At 44.7% G+C, this 16899-nt stretch overlaps 2 protein-coding genes across 4 annotated transcripts in view; one reads left to right on the top strand and one right to left on the bottom strand.

Annotated features, from left to right (window-relative positions):
• Positions 1-4460, top strand: part of yipf2 (Yip1 domain family, member 2) — a 31307-nt gene extending 26847 nt beyond the window's left edge. The window contains exons 9-11 of one of the 3 annotated variants that reach the window (XR_014601854.1): positions 385-576; positions 965-3998; positions 4323-4460. Coding sequence is in view for 1 of the 3 variants with exons in the window: in XM_084072518.1 (XP_083928644.1) it covers positions 385-465 (81 nt within the window). In the remaining 2 variants the exon portion in view is untranslated. Of the gene's footprint in view, positions 1-384 lie in introns of all 3 variants that reach the window. The other 2 variants (XR_014601855.1, XM_084072518.1) reach the window with 2 other exon arrangements.
• A 7907-nt stretch (positions 4461-12367) lies between these two features.
• LOC311055766 (integrator complex subunit 3-like) lies at positions 12368-15553 on the bottom strand (the record flags this gene model as incomplete). The annotated part of the gene is made up of 1 exon (XM_084072032.1): positions 12368-15553. One exon carries the CDS (start codon positions 15551-15553, stop codon positions 12368-12370), a length of 3186 nt encoding a protein of 1061 aa, XP_083928158.1.
• Between the last annotated feature and the right edge of the window lie 1346 nt (positions 15554-16899).

The raw sequence follows: 16899 nt of genomic DNA, 5'->3' as shown, positions 1-16899 counted from the left end.
ATAAAATCTTTGTATTATTTTATATAACGTTACAAAACTAAAATGACCATGTTCATGTCTTAAAGTCATCCTGAGGCCTTAGTTTTGGTTTTAAATGACACAACATCATGTATGTGTTGCTTCATTTGGGCTTGTTTTCAAAGAACATGGTTGCTTATTTCTCTCACAAAATCTGGCAACACTGGTTGACGGCGATAACAAGCGGCGGCGCAGAGACGCATGTAGGGAGCATGTTGTCATAAACACAACAGCAGCATGTGTGAATTATGTGTAGAATAAGATAATATATCCCTAGTCCTAATGAATGTTAGAATCATTGGAAAAAAAAACACGTCCCTGCTTCTGGTGACTGGTATTGTCCTTTTAATGCCTCTCTCCTCCCAGATGTATTTCTTCCAGACTGCGGCGCACACCACCATGACGCCGATCCCCACTCTGCAGTCTACTACCCAGCAAGGCCACTAACCCACTGCTTCTCAACGGCCCACCCAGCAAGTCCACTAACCCACTGCTTCTCAACGGCCCACCCAGCAAGTCCACCAGCCCCCCTGCTTCTCAACAGCCCGTCCACCGGCGGTCCAATAGGCTCTATTCACAGCAGCCATATTATGAAGACATTCACAGGTGTTACCAATGATACTAATGAAGGCTCTGTTCCATTCTGGTCAAACAGAGTCAGGGTGCTGATATTGTGCATGTTGGCTCACTGGAAACACTCTGTTACACCAGTGGGTCTACAGTTGGGGTCCAGGGACCCTCATGGGCTTCCAAATGGCCCCTTATACAGGTGTGTAACTCTGAGAGTGTACAAATGGAACCAAATGGACCCGTAAGGTTCCATTTGTACACTCTCAGAGTTATGGGGGTCGTGGAAACCACTGTGCTACACTAAATGGAACAGAGCCTTCATTAGTATCATTGGTAACACCTGTGAATGTCTTCACAATATGGCTGCTGTGAATAGAGCCAATTGCACCCTTTTAGGGACTTTGTCCACACAAAACTTGTTTTCCTTTTTTGTTTTTTTTTGCTGGCATTTAATTGTTGCTGTCATTTAATTGGTTGATTGATTTGTTTGTTTCCATTGTGGTCCATGTCAAATATTCAACATCTTGACCAGTGGTTCCCAAACAGTTTAAGCTCGAGACCCAAAAGAGACATTTGATGTCTCACCGGGAAAGAAAATGTTTAAGAAGAAGTGAAAATAGCCGATCTACAAGCTCACAACGCTTTGTATCTGCTATTTCCACTTCTTCTTAAACATTTTCTTTTTACATTTAAGGGATTTCTTTTTTTTTTTTTTTTTTTTTTTTATGACATTATTTAGAAAATTGTTAGATTTTTTAATGAAAAACTGTTCCTTTGTTTCTCTCTCTCTCTCTCGAAATATGTATTTATTTATTTTTAATGTCGAAACAAAACAAATGGGTCCCGACTGTTTGGGAAACACTAATCTAGACCAAGCAACAATACAAGAAACAAACTGTTCAAAAAGATGACATATCAGAAATAAGCCTTTTATGCCATGATACACTATAGTTGCCCTCTGTCACTACAATTAAAACACCTTAACTATTTTCTTTATTTTATAAATGGCTCATCTTTTACTCAAGGGGGACGTCGCACGTTGATGATGTCATTTGTCCATGTGTGGTCCAGCCCTATGGAATGTACAGTATGTAATGCATGTGCATTATTTAAAATATTTATTTGACACTCATGTTAACACATCGGGTGCCAGCATTTTTTCATAACAACTTACCGTGGGTGCCAGCATTCTCCCCATTGACTGCGCTTTGCTGTTTAACGTTTCCGCGTGCGTTACAAGCAAATCCACGCAAAAAAAAGCATCGATTCATGTTCTGCCATGAGCCTGGCTACAGGCTGGAACCATAACATTACCCTGGCGAGTTACAACGGGGGGGGGATCGCGCATGACCGTTTTTCCCCACAGGAAACAGATTCGGAGATATAGGCGTTTCAAAGTAGGAAATAGACAGGAACCGGATGGGGGGAAAAAAAGTGTTTCCGGTGAGCGATCTGGCACTTCCTTCGCAGGATTACAATGGGTGCTCCCAGAGCTGCTCTAGCCCCGCCCGCGTGGAGAAAAACGAAAAAAACAAAAAGACTGAAATCACGGTTCAGACCGTGAACGGCACCGAAGCTTCGGAACCGCCACTATGTAAACACACGGTTCAGACCGTGTTTGGCACCCGATGTGTTAATTAAGGAAGTGTTAAGTTATTTTTTGTTGTTGTTATGTTTAGGTTAAGTACGATTGTTTATTGCTGGAACACACTTGGACAAATGTCAGCATCAACTTGTGGACAAATGTCAGCATCAACTTGTGGACAAATGTCAGCATCAACTTGCAGATGTACAAGCTTATAGCGCGGCACTCGGTGGCGCGCTATGAGCTTGTATATCTGCTATTTTTGAATAGCCAAAGAAATCTAACAAATGACACAGACGTTCTCGTCGTAATAGGTTATATGGCATATAAGGCTTATTAGCCAGGGATCCTTTTAATTTCTGGAGAGGCATGCCATGTCAGTTTAATCCCCCTGCCTTTGTTGTAACAACCCAAACCGGTATCGTTACCACAACCACAAGAAAGTCCACGTTTACGTTTCAGCCATGCTACTTGTGCTAATAACGCAGATGACAAGACATTCGTGCACAGCAACAGTCGATAGATTTTGAAGGTTGCGGGTGTCGATAGACGCTGTGTGCGAGCGCTATGGATATCATCATATCGTAGCTGTCGGGGCGGAAATCTTTTATCTCTGTATTCAAACTTTTTGTGTTTTTTCGTAAATGAACGCCCTACTAGATAATACTACAGCGTCACACAAAAGCATCAGTTGTGTATCCGCTACTTTTGAATTTGAATCCTGAAAAGTTTTGAACATAGTATGAGATTTCCACCCGACAGAGATGATATCCAAAGCGCCCCTCACCAAAAAAACAGCAACAACAAAAAAAAAACTTTCTGTGGACTTTTTTCTGATAACTGGATTAACTCCGGGACCCCGATCTGCACTGTACAATCTGCAGTGGTACTTTAACTCTCAGAGTTACAGACCTGTAAGGGTCCATTTGGTTCCATTTGTACACTCTCAGAGTTACAGACCTGTAAGGGTTCATTTGGTTCCATTTGTACACTCTCAGAGTTACAGACCGGTGAGGGTCCATTTGGACCCCATGGTGGCCCCCGGACCACACGTTGAGAAACGGTGCACTAGCCAATAGGAGCCAGGGCAGGGTGGGCGGGGCAGTGATGACGAACTGACAACGTGACGAACGAGGAGTCGAGCCCCATTTATACAGCGGCAGAAATAGCCGATCTACAAGCTCATAACGTGCCGCGATGGCGCTGTGAGCTTGTAGATCGGCTAAGTATAATGAAAGTTACTGTATGTGATATTTGTTTGTTAAACGTGAAATCGCTGTATATTGTGACACTATCGTTGCTATGGTTTGAGTGGGTGCAATACGTTAGTTCGACAGCGCATTCCTCCGACAGCGCAATGCTCCGACATTAACCGCACGCGGATGCCACATAGTCGGAGAAAAGGTCTGTCGGATTAACGCATGCCTCCCGGTTTGGGTGTTTGTTCAGTAACAGGAGTCTCCCCGTCTCTCCAGCTCTTAAATAAACAGAAAACATTGTCAAGTTGGGATACCAATTTTATCCAATCAGGAGAGAGAATTCATACAGAAAAAGCAAGTGAAATTGGAAGTGATGACACAAATAAATGAGCGGACAACATTTTTAATTGGAACACTATACAATGTAAGGTCATAAATTGGTACTCTTTCTCTTGATTGGATGAAATTCCTGACCCACCTGAAAATGTATTTTCTGTTTATTTAAGAGCTGGAGAGACAGGGAGACCTCTGTTATTGAACAAACACTATACAAATTTAACTTTTTAACAAAAACAAAAAAACATTTAGTTTTCAGTAATGTATCACTTACAGCAGGGGTCTTCAACGTTTTCAGGCCAAGGACCCCCTAGCTGAGAGAGATATGAAATTGTGTTTCAGATAAACTTTTGCTGCTCTTTTTTTCCCTCTTAACACCTATAACTCTCGCGCTGCGAGGCGTTGTGAGCTTGTAGATCGGCTGTTTTTGGCATTTTTTTTTCCTCAGAAAAGGGATGCTAGGGCCTAGGGTTCAAGTGGTTAATGTAAAAAAAATCAAAATCATATCACACAAAGATTTGGGGGACCCCCTGTAGTAACTCTGAGGACCCCCTGGGGGTCCCGGACCCCCTGTTGAAGACCCCTGACTTACAGCACCTTTTGAACTTGTGCAGATCTGCTGAACATACTGGATAGTTCTATAATATAATAACATGACCATGTTGAGTGTGGTGTGGAATGGTTGCTTGCTCAATTTATTTAAAGATGAACTTATGCTTGCACATCATGTCAATAAATCTACTCTTACTGTATGTCATGAAGTACTCATTGTTATCCATTGGACAAGTAAGCTAAGTAAGTAAGCAAGCTGATGTCGGGCAGAAACCTTGTATCTCTATGTTTTACTTCATCATACAAGAGTGTCACGCAACAGGAGTGAAAATAGCAGATCGAGGTGTTGTGTGCTTGTAGATCGGCTATTGTCACGATTTTAAAATAATAATGAAAAAGGAACGGTTTTAGACATAATGAGGTTTTCCACCTGTCATTGGCGATATTTATTAATATATCGCCACTGTCAGGCAGAAACCTGTCAAGTTTCGACTTTATTTTATTTTACTATGAATGCCGTATTGTATACTTCTTGAGCTTGTAGATCGGCTGTTTGAGGTTGATCCAGTCTGTGAGTTTTATATAAATATTTAACCAATGAAAAAAGGTTTCCACCTGATATACAGTTTCACAGGGACTCAGTCTCTACAGGCATGCAATACTTAGTTTAAAGGTATTCTCTCATTTGGTGTTTAGATGATTGTGGCGGAGAGTGCTGTCTACCATGTAGGTCCAATATATCCCATAGGCAGGGACGGGGTGGCCATTGGGAAATTCTCCCGAATGACCGGTCCATTTCGGGCCGAACCGGGCCGACCGTTTCTTTTTTCATTATTTTTTAAATAGACCTACATAATATCCAAATAGCATATTTAAAGCAGCACTATGTAACATTTTTAACAACTATATAGCATATTATGTACCACAAAATTATAAAGTTACATGTTTAAGAAATAACAATCATCCTTCCATAAATGTATTGACTTGGGGGGGGGGGGGGTCCCTGCTGGGGGCTTGACTGTATTACTATGTATAGGAGAGACCATGAGCTGTCTACCATGTAGGTCCAATATATCCCATAGGCAGGGACGGGGTGGCCATTGGGAAATTCTCCCGAATGGTCCATTTCGGGCCGACCGTTTCATTTTTCCTCCTTTTTTAAATAGGCCTACATAATATCCAAATATTATATTTAAAGCAGCACTATGTTACATTTTGAACAACTATAGGGGAGAACGGGGTAAGATGAACCACTTTTTACTTATGTTGACCTCTAGGCAAGGAAAAATGAGATGGAAGTAAAATCTAAACATCTACTAAAGCGTCACAATGTACGCTAGGATTGGCTGTATAGGATCCTTTGATAAATCACACTTGGACGCGCGTGTGCGTATGTGCATCGTGTGTGCGAGAAAAGTCTGGTGTGTTTCCAGAATGCACTCAGAGAGTGGGCGGGGTCTATGGTGTGGAAGAAGGCTGAGGCTAGTTGCCATGTCGGCTTATTGTAAGCGGTTTAGGGGCAATATTGGTGGTATTGTGTTTTGGCGTTGGTTGTGAAAGTGCAGGTGGGTGTGGGGACGCGTTGTGAGCTTGTAGATCGGCTGTTTTCCAAGAGGCAATGTATATGTGTGAAAGCGCTTCGTTTGGCCTTCTTTTCATAGACCTTGTTGCTTGTAGGGTTCGTTTCGTTTGGCCTTGTTTTCATAGACCTTGCTGCTTGTTTCTCTCGCGAAATCTGGCAACGACGCATGCGCAGTTTGATCAAGAGTCGACCCAAGACAGCTACCACCGTCCGACCACCGTCCGTGAGGTTACTAGAATTATAGTAGCATGGTCGGATCGTGTGTGTGTGTAAACAAACAAGATCCATGCCCCAACACCCAGAGGAAAAAGTGTTCACCCGTGAGGTAACTTTCATGGGCGCAGCCAGGCTGAAGGCAGCATATACCGGAAAAAATCACACCCAGTGTGAAGTGAGCGGTGTTATTTAAGGTCATCACAGTGATGGAAGCTCACTTAAAAAAATCTATATATTTTTTGAAGTGCGTGGTGCTATTTATAGGTTATGAATGTCGTCATGCGTCTCGCTAGCCAATCACAGAGTGGTCTGAATACTCATCAGCCAATCACAGTACAGCGAAAGACAAATTTTCACGACGGATGGGTCATGGGTCGCAAACCCACTTATAGGAGCGCTACACCGCTCAAAAATGCACATATTTCCCACCTCCCCAGCTGGCCACACAACATTTATATATATTGTGATCGCGTGTCAGACCGCTGGTAAACATAAAGGGGATAACTGTTCGTTGTCCAGAGATATATAACCGGAGCTTTCCATTCGTTTGTTAGACCATGTGAAAACTACGATGTTTCTAAGACGATGTCTTAGAAACAGATAAACAGGAGGTGGGCGGGAGCGAAGATCTTTGGATGACACTATTTCCGGATCCGGGTGAGTGGAAAGTGAACCTGATGAAGGGAGTTACAACGAACAGCGCGATCGTTTATAAAACAATACACAATTAATCGGACGGGAATTCCCGACGTGGCAATGTTATCCATTGCAGAATCGGACAGGAATTCCCGTCCGTGGCAATGAACGAGTTAAAAATCGCTATAACAATGGACAGCAATAAATGAAAAATGTACACTCATCATCTTCTGTATGGGCATAAAACGGTCCCGGACACAGACAAGGAGACAGAGCGTTGCAGCTGCTGCTACAGAGCTGTGTGACTTGTGACAGCAGGGACAATTTAGACTTCATCACATGTGACGTCACATCATCACATCAGCTGAAAGGAATGCATGACAACACTTTGTGTTCTGTGTGACGTAATCACACAGAACCTGGGTCCTGGGACCTTCGTCAGTGCTGTCATATAACACTGACGAAGGTCCCAGGACCGAAACCTTTGCTTTCTTAAATTCACCCCTCACTATGAGCACAGAGCACATTATGAGCATTTAAAATAAAGAAATTATATTTTCTCTGTCTAAGGAGTTTTCCTTAATATTTATGCAGCGAGCAGTCTTTTTCCATGTGTGATGTACCTGTGGAAACCCTTTATAACTTCATGTAGGCTGTAGGCTGTTTACATGCAACACTAGTGTCAGAGAGACAGAGGAGGCCGTTTACAAGCAACGCTAGTGTCGGAGAGACGGAGAGACAGAGGACAAAGGAACGGGTTACACAGAGGAGAGGATAAATAGAAGGGGGAGAAAACAGAGAATAGAAAGATACACATCAAAGGACAGAGAGAGTGCTATGTTGTGCTGAACATTTACCAAAAAGAAGGTAGATGTGGTCTTGCTGCTGTAGCAGTAGGAGACTATGTTTATTCATTTGGATGATACATGTACAACAACAGTGATCAGATTGATGTTCACGTCTTCAACACAGTGTCTTTATTCTCGATGAAGTTGCCTCCATTAACTGGAAGAGGAGAAGGTTCCCACCAAGCGCCCAGGGGCACACAGCTGTGCTGATAGAAAATATCATCTACATCTGGGGTGGGATTGTGTCCGACATAAAATGCATACTGCAAAGCATTTGATGTCGACACCCACAGGTCGTTGACGCCTAAGGTTCCAGGGACTTTTCCAAAGGGGAGGTGCGACCACTCAGCCTGTGTCTTGTAGCCTGAAGCTGCGTGGAGATTCAGTCTGAAATTGGCTGCAGTGTCGGCGATCCCACCCCCACCTCCGACTCTCATTGGATGGTACTGGAGGGTATCGAAGATATCCTAGGCTCACATTTCAACACCAGACCAAGAGGCAGTCCACTCAGAGAGTGGGCGGGGTCTATGGTTTGGAACCAGGCTATGTGTCTTGGGGAAGGTCATAGATACATACAACCAGCTGACTGGATACACTAATGACATCTACAAGTTGGACACCACCACCATGGTCTGGTCTTTAATTAATGCCCAAGGAACTGCAGCACCTGTTTCATCAAGACACTCTGTCACCATCATTTGGACAAAGATGTTTGTGTTTGGCGGCTGGGGGGGTCCACAATGACATTGGAGTGTTTGACACAGAGACCAACCGCTGGCTGAACACACCTTCTGCACAGCTTCTTTCAGATAGACGCTAGCTTGCACAACGTGTGCAAGCTAGCAGTTATTCAGCCATCTAGAAGAGGGTCTGCCTGTCGATAAACTGCAAAGCAAATTGACCTCAGTCTAGGTATGAGGAAGTTCAGGGGTTCCCAAATACTTCCATGCCAAGGACCCTCCAATAGGCAACCCCATATTGTGAAATATTGTGTGTGGGGAGTTGCGTCATGAACCAAGGACTCCAGGGGGGATGTTGACTGTCTATGTTTTTCTCCAGCCTATAAAGAAATGTTTCATGACCACTGTCACTTTCGTCATGACTAAAACAAAAGAACAAAACAAAAACAAAAATTTAAATAAACAACCAATACATACACAGTAGACTGCAATACTGAAACAACCAGACCAAAAAGAAACAAACAGTATATATAGAGTATCTATATTGCTACAGTACACGTGAGAAATGCGTCCTCGGGGCTAGCCCTGGTCCAGAGCGTTAGTGAGTTCTCTCTAACAGTGCGCTTGGTGCTTTGCTCTGCTTATAGACAAAGAATTCCACTGCCCTGCGAGGGCTCCAACTGTAGTAAAAATAAACAAAACCACTTCACTGCTCACTGAAACAAAGGCTGTTTTGTGTTGTTGAGAGTCTATTCTCCAGGGTGGGAAGCCTCTCAGCACCCCACCTTCTCTGTATAGTCCACTTTTTGGGCAGAAAATAAAATATGTCCAGTGCGCCCTCTACTGATCTGGTCAATACAAATTACTATTGACCATATCTGTAGAGGCCGCAGTGGAGTAAATAGAATAATAGCGGTGATCGGCGGGCCTGGTTGGCCTCCCGTTCGCCGTAGTTTTTGGGACGGCCAATTGTAATTTGAGGACAGGCATGTTTTTAGGTCAGTTTTCAGTGTGGATAGGGAATTGAGACCTTTAATGGCTGTTGGTAGGGTATTCCACATTTTGGTGGCAGTAGTAGAATGCATTTTCCCCCCATGTTTGAGCCACATCTAGGGGCAACTAGGTCAGAGGAGCTCCCTCTGGTGTTGTGCCCATGGGCATCTCACTCTAGAGAAGTAGTTTGACATGTTTGCACATGAGCACTGTTCCTCTGAGTACCTTAAAGACCAGGCCCATTGCAAGTTGCTGTACTGTCTTCCATCCCAGTCTTGCAAAGTGAGCTGGGGTTAGGTGAGGGGTAATAGTTGTCTTATGAGTTTTTTCTGAGAGGTTTGAATTTTAGTTTGTAGTGAAATGGGGGTGTTAGTGAACCATGAGGTGCAAGCACAGAAAACATGACTTTGGATGATGGCTCCGGCTAGCGTCGTCAGTGCACCCTTGTTAACAGACGAGGACATTCTGCCCCAGAATCTTGTTCTTTGTTTAACTTTCACAATCACTTGTGAAAAATGCTATTTTATCGTCATAATCATTTCCATGTTGAAAAAGTTCCTATATTTTCAATCTGTTAAAAAAATAGTGGAAATAACAGATATACGAGCTCAGAACGCGTCATGGTGTGACATGCTTGAGCTTGTAGATCGGCTATTTCCTCTATTCATATAAAGTATAAAGTTATTAAATGATGTGAGTTATTTGTCATATCTGCCCCATGCACCATTTGGTCATGAAGCCTAAAAGCCAAACCGAGTAATTTGTATGCATAATGTTCCAATGTTCAACGACAGAAACACAATCAAATCATTCAATTATTTGGGGTTTGATTCCGCCGGGGACACTGTGGGTGCTGGGGGTGTGTTCGCATCATCAGTGCCCATACCCAGGTGGGGTTGGCAAAAGGACCTTTCTGTGTGGAGTTTGCATGTTCTCCCGTGTCCCTAGGTACCCTCACAAAAAAACATGCAGTAATCCTGGTCTCTATACTGCCTCCCCCTGGTCAGCCGGGGCGCTTGATGGAGGGGAAAGAAACTGGTTGGAATAACGTGTTCCTTCCACTCGCTACATTCTACCGGGGAAACTCCCCCCTGTCAGGTGTTAAGAAGGCTTGTTGGCTTTCATGCATTGAAGGAGGCATGAGCTCTGCTCTGTGCTCTCCCCTAGGCTGGAAGAGGGAGTGAAGCGCCCAGGATTACTTACAATTGGCACTAGGTGAAAAAAATGGGGTTGAAAAATCGTGGGATAAAAATGTAATAAAAAAATCTTCAATTATTTAAGCGACAAATAATCATGGAATATTTTATTTGATAGAAATGTCAGAACAGCACGAGTACAGTCAAACACTTTGTCTAAAACGGTCCTTTGGGGGTTTTCAGGGGGTCCACAGCTGAATTATTGATAGTTAGGAACCAAATGGACCCTTACAGGTCCATGTGTACACTCTCAGAGTTATGGGGGTCCGTGGCTTGATGCATACCAAACTAACCAAAAATGTGTTAATGTGTGAAGCGTCAACATCAGTTCTATTTGAAAATAGCAGATCTTTCAAAACATTTTAACAACACATCTTGTATGGGGTCCCTGGCACAAAATATTTTCTGATGAGGGTCCACGGCAAAATACATATTAATTTGGGGGTCCTTGACATGAAAAGAACCACTGCAGTAGGGGTCCAGCGGGCCATAATAATTATTATTTAAAAAAAGAAAGGCAAGAGAAAAACAAGAGCAAAAGAAATGTCAGAACTATTATTTATACTAATAGGATAATAAAAAAGATAGATCAGCGTATGTACAATGTATATATGCATGGCATATTATGTACAGCCATCAGCATGTATCAGTACCTGCATTGTACTTCTACAACAGTTTATAGGTAGAAACAGTCAAGCGTGCGCTTTCACAAATCCACTAGAGAGACAGAGAGCTTTTTACCTCAGGCTGTCAGAGACCTGACCAATAACCAGTAAAGACACACTTGCCAACACAGCACATACAGTATTTGTTTGACATTATCTTGCACAACCCAAGTCCAAGAAGTACTGCTTGACTCCCAAATGTTGTGGACTGCAGGCTTGCGAGGAAATAATTCCAAGGCACTCCGTCAAAAAAAATCTATATTTTAATATGAGCAAGGCAACAGCATGATCAACCCTAATGAAGACCTTGACGGCGCGTTGATCATGTTGCTGCTTTGCTCATAATAGCATACTGCATTTTTTTCATTAAAGAAGCCTTGGAATTCTTTTCTAGCAATTATTTTTGCCATAAAATGACCTGTGCCACCAACCACCTTTTTCGAGTGCGGCGAGCCTGAGCAGTCTGCCGAACACATTATTAACACCTGCCCCCTGTATCGACCACCTTCGGAGGCTGGCCTCTCCCAACTGGGACCGGAGACAAGGGCGTGGCTACTCGTTACTGAGTTGGACATTTGAGGATGATACACGAAAGAAGAAGAAGAACCACCTTTCTATAGAGCCATGTAGCGCTTCCTCCTTTCGTTCTTATTTTTTATCAACATTATTTTCTCCGGCAGGCCAAAGGCATGGCCGAGATTATGTTTTGCACCCTGTCTGTCCGTCCGTCCGTCCGTCCGACCGTCTTTGAACAGCTAATCTTCGGCACTGTTGGCTTGCTTGCAGCGAAACTGTACACACACACTCCCTGGATGCCGGAGCAGAACCTCTGCCCCACACTTTTCACATGGGCCTATAGACCACCAGGAGGCAGATTTTTGCAAATCACATTTTTTGACAGTACTCCTACACAATTTGTCTAAACATCACGCAAATCGGTACACAGTATCTTCAATAGTCATTAAACGAAAAGGATCTTTCAGTGCTCAGTTTTGAACAAAATGCCTCTAATCATGAACACAGCTTGCGATTTCCGTGAAATTTCGCACGCACATTCCCACTAGGCCGAGAAAGAAATGCCACTTGATTTTTCGAATCAGCGGCGCTATAACGGACCGATTCGTGTTTTTACCTATAACTGCACCGATCTGTGTAAAACTTTGTATGCACACTTCCTAGAGGCCAAGGAAAAACCTTTGCCCTGCACTTTTCACATCTTCCTTTTATAGCGCCAACAGGAGGCCGACTTATGTAAAACATGTTTTTTTATATTGGCCAGTCAGTCAGTCCATCACTGCCATTCGCTTTCAGAGCTGACAGCAGACACATCTTTTTTCTTCCTCTTGGTCTTTGGTTTAGAATCCTGCTCATCCGATGGAGAGCTGGAGATGGATTCCTCTTCGTTGGGATGAGCCACAGCTCCTTTCCTGCTGCGAGGAGAACACTTCATGACCGTTTTGCGGCGCCGCTTTGAAGGTTTCGACTGACTGTCCTCAAATTCCTCCACCAGAGAAAACAGATCCTTGAACCTCGCGCTGTGTTTTTCATGGCAGTTGGCCTGGGCATGCTGCAAGGCCTGGAGGATGGGAGTCTCGCTGAAGAAATTGTGTTTGGTGTTGGTCAGACTCAGGCGAAGGGTATCCAGGTGTTCCAGGATCTGCTCCAATGTCAGCTGAGCCTGCTTACTGCCGGAGCTGCGGAGAGTCTGTCTCTTGCGGGGCTGGTTGTTGTTTTTAATGAGCAGAGCTCTGACGTGCTCTGACAAGATGTCTTCATGTTGGGACAGCCAGTGTCTCAGTACACTGTTGGTGAACAGGTCTTCTGGGTGGCATGGACGACTCAACACCATCCTCACCATGTCCTCGCTGGGCTCCTCTCTGCGGAGGGGCAGCAGCAGACAGGACAGAGCCTCTGGGTGCTCTTTATGGTTGAGGTTTGGCAGAATGGGTATGATGGCTTCCAGAGGAATGCTGTGAGCCAGAAACAGTTGCCAGGTGCTGTATTGTTCAAACGTCTCCCACTCTAAAGACTTCATCAGTGTGTTGAGAACCGAGTCTTTTCGGAACATAACCAGCTTCCCAGACATCGCGTGACACATTAATTTGTGAAGCTGGGTCGGGTCGATAACCGCTACTATCATGTTGAGCAGTTCGACACCGTGCAGTGTCTCATCCGGAAACTCAGAGTAGATGGTCGGGATGAGGTAACACAGTAGTCGTACATCGTTCTCCTGACAGGCCTTCATGTCCATCATCAAACAGGTGTGTAAATCTCCCAGAGCAGTCGCCTGAGCAAACGACTCATACGTCTTAACTACCTCTGCTTTACTAGCCTTCAGATAGTATAACAGGTGATATCCTAGGTTGTGTTCTCTCTGGTAAAGTTCGTTCAGCATGTCCAACAAGACGGAGAAGCCAGTGTTGTCTTCCTGCATCGCACACAATCTCCTGAACAGCAAACACTGAGGCTTACACACATACTCCTCCAGAGACTCCGCACTGATGTCGTCAGGCAGAACATCTCCTCCGAAGTCACTCTTAAACCGTATTGCCAAACAGGAAGCAAGTGTGGACATCTGTTCTGTCTCAAAGTCATCCTCCAGGATCAGATCCACTATCTCCTGCATGAGCACACACTGCATCTCTGAATCACTCGTTTTCTGCAACTGAACCACCTTCTCTTTCATCGTGTTGCCTAATCGGTCCAGGAAAGGTGTGATGTCAGCAGATTCCTCAGTAATGGCCTCTGTGACAAGGGGTAAACATATCACTCGCTTCTTACCTTTGCTGAATTCATCTTCATCATCACTAAAGGCGGCCTCTGTGTTGTCATAGCTAGCCTCCTCCTTGTCCAGCAGAAGGCTGTTCACCTCCATGCCGGACTCCCTTTTCTCCTCCCTTTTCTCGTCCACTTTCACTTCGGTTGGAGAAGGTGCACTACAGAAATCTGGGAATCGTTTTCTCAGCATGGATCGAAGCTCTGTGTCCAGCTTAGGATTATCAAACAGTGGAGCTACCTGTGGCAGGACTTTCTTATCCTCGATTAATTTTAAAGAGTTGAAAATGCCTTGTTGCACCTTAGACTCCAGTGGAGGCCAGAAATGAGGAATGATCTTGCACATGAAGTCCAGCAGTGTGGCCGTGATGGCAGGGAGAGGCTTCATAGAATGATGCATCAATAAGATACCAGGCTCTATGTTCATGATGCTGTCCTTTTCAGGATTGAAGAACAGCCAATCATAGAAGAGAGCCAGTTTAGCATTGGAGGCCGCTACAGTAGACGTGCAGGTGGTAAGGAGCCAGCCAATGATAGCCCAGCGTGGCAAGATGTTTGTACTCAGAGCCTTGTTGCTCGGATGAATGACCCCACAGATGTAACGAATCAGATCACAGCATAGTGATTGGTTTTCTTCCTTTGACAGGTACTTTTTCTGAAACCAATGTTGATAGTGCTTCTGCTGTCCAAACCTCACCCAAGTGGTCATAAACTGCATTTTTGTCTCCATATCTGGAGTGAGTCGACAGGCTAAGAACTGTTTAGGTGTTCTAACTGTTAACAACTGTAAGGGACCAGTAAACTGAGGACTGAGGGATGTTGGGTTATGCAGTAAATCTCTCCACAGTAGCTCCATCTCTGGTATGCTAGCAACACTCTGCAGCAAGCGAACCAGGTCTCTGCCAATGACACAACAGTCCATAAACCTTTCTCGCAGCAGACAGATACATAATTCCACCTCTTTCTGCCGGAGTGATAATAAGATGGTTGTTCCATGATCCTCTATCAGTCTGAGATAAGTATAGACGGCCATGGCAACCAACAATTGACTCTTTAACAACCACTCTTTGTGTTCTACAAGGATATCCAGAACATTCTCAGCCAACCCCAGGTTCTGATTGGAGATGTCTCCTCCTGCTATTTGTTTCATTAGAATCATCAGAACTTCATCGGTCTTCAACACATCAGCCTTTACTAACTCTTTGACCAACCACAGCACCTGTGTTCTGGGTACATCTTGAAGTTTGAGAAATTTCCCCCTCATGATCTCCATGAGTTTGTCCACAATAACACTCATGCGATCTCTGTTGGCCAGCGTCAGGTCTCTGTAACACCTCTGTGACTGGTTGGGCTCAGTCAGGATCAGATACAATAAACCCAAACACACTTCCTCGTGGCCCTGAGGACCCTTACAAGCACGACTGGTGAGGGCATCGTTGGCCTCGCTGGCCGAACGCCCACTGGTTAATACCTGGAGGATATTAACACACCTCTCTAATCCTGCTTCCAGTTTGTCTTTAGCGTCCACTGGAGTGGACACAAACAGCCGGCTCGCCGTCCTGGCTGGAGAAGCCTCCATGTCATCCCGCCTCGCTGCCCCCTGCTCCTCGTTCACACCGTGGGCTTGGTGGCCTTGGTGGCCTTGGTGGCCTTGGTTGCCGGCGTTTTGTTTATTCCTCTTCCTAGTTCCGGTAGCTGTCATGGTTGAGTGATGGGCATCATTAGCGGACGGTACCCATGCAGTACCTTTTATCAGAGTACTTGGAGGCCGTTCTATGATGTCATTGATCTATGATGACAGTACTATGATGACAGCTCTCTCCATATTTGGGCATATAGCGTAGTACCTGTTATGGTGGCCATTCTGGAGCCGTGTAGTACTCTTTTTGGGACAGCTGATCCTTTGTGATGTCATCGTTAGTACGTCCCCACGACTTGCCATGGTGCGTACTAGCCAAAACCAGCTACGGACTCCAGAATCGTTGCCCTCCACTCCCTCCTATCCAGCATCAGGATCTGGAGCTCTGCAGTGTTGGTAGCTCTGCTGCCACAACACAGTGGCCCTCATTTATCAACGCGGCGCAGCCCGAATAATGAGCGTACGGCGAGATCACCGCACCTTTCGGCATTTATCAATATATCCTGACGTGGGCTTCATCCTACCGTAGGTTGAAATCTCACGTCTGGTCGAGACCAGTGGTGTGTTCTACCGTCAGATGCTGTGTACGGCATATACCTTGAGATTTTTTTTCCGTCGCCACCGTATACCTTCAAAAACTGTTCAAAACAGCGTATCTGATACGTTGATACGCATCTGATACGCTGCACCCAGGAGTGGCTGCTGGCTGGGCTGGGGGGCGCAGCAATACAAACAGCAAAAGTGTGGTCTGACCATCTGACTAGTCTAACTCTGAGGTGATGGCTTATCATGTGCGTGGCTATTGTTCTTGAGGTGATAATTAATGGCTACTGGCGAAGGCATTCACACATGTCAACGACCTGCCATTCACTTCATTGAATAGGTCACTGAATTGAGTACTTCATTAGTATTCAAATTGCGCGTCATAGCACAGCAAAACACAGTTTTGTCAATACAGTTTGTGTCTTCAATGCAGTGGTGTGTTCTACCGTCAGATGCTGTGTACGGCGTATACCTTGAGATTTTTTTTCCGTCGCCACCGTATACCTTCAAAAACTGTTCAAAACAGCGTATCTGATACGTTGATACGCATCTGATACGCTGAACCCAGGAGTGGCTGCTGGCTGGGCTGGGGGGCGCAGCAATACAAACAGCAAAAGTGTGGTCTGACCATCTGACTAGTCTAACTCTGAGGTGATGGCTTATCATGTGCGTGGCTACTGTTCTTGAGGTGATAATTAATGGCTACTGGCGAAGGAATTCACACATTTCAACGACCTGCCATTCACTTCATTGAATAGGTCACTGAATTGAGTACTTCATTAGTATTCAAATTGCGCGTCATAGCACAGCAAAACACAGTTTTGTCAATACAATTTGTGTCTTCAATGCCAAGTTAATTCTGTAAT

This window comes from Gymnoscopelus microlampas, assembly GCF_963454915.1.
Source record: "Gymnoscopelus microlampas genome assembly, chromosome: 11".
NCBI classification, from domain to species: domain Eukaryota; kingdom Metazoa; phylum Chordata; class Actinopteri; order Myctophiformes; family Myctophidae; genus Gymnoscopelus; species Gymnoscopelus microlampas.
The sequence above is the reverse complement of the archived record's forward strand: the minus strand, read 5'-3'. Positions and strand labels throughout refer to the sequence as shown.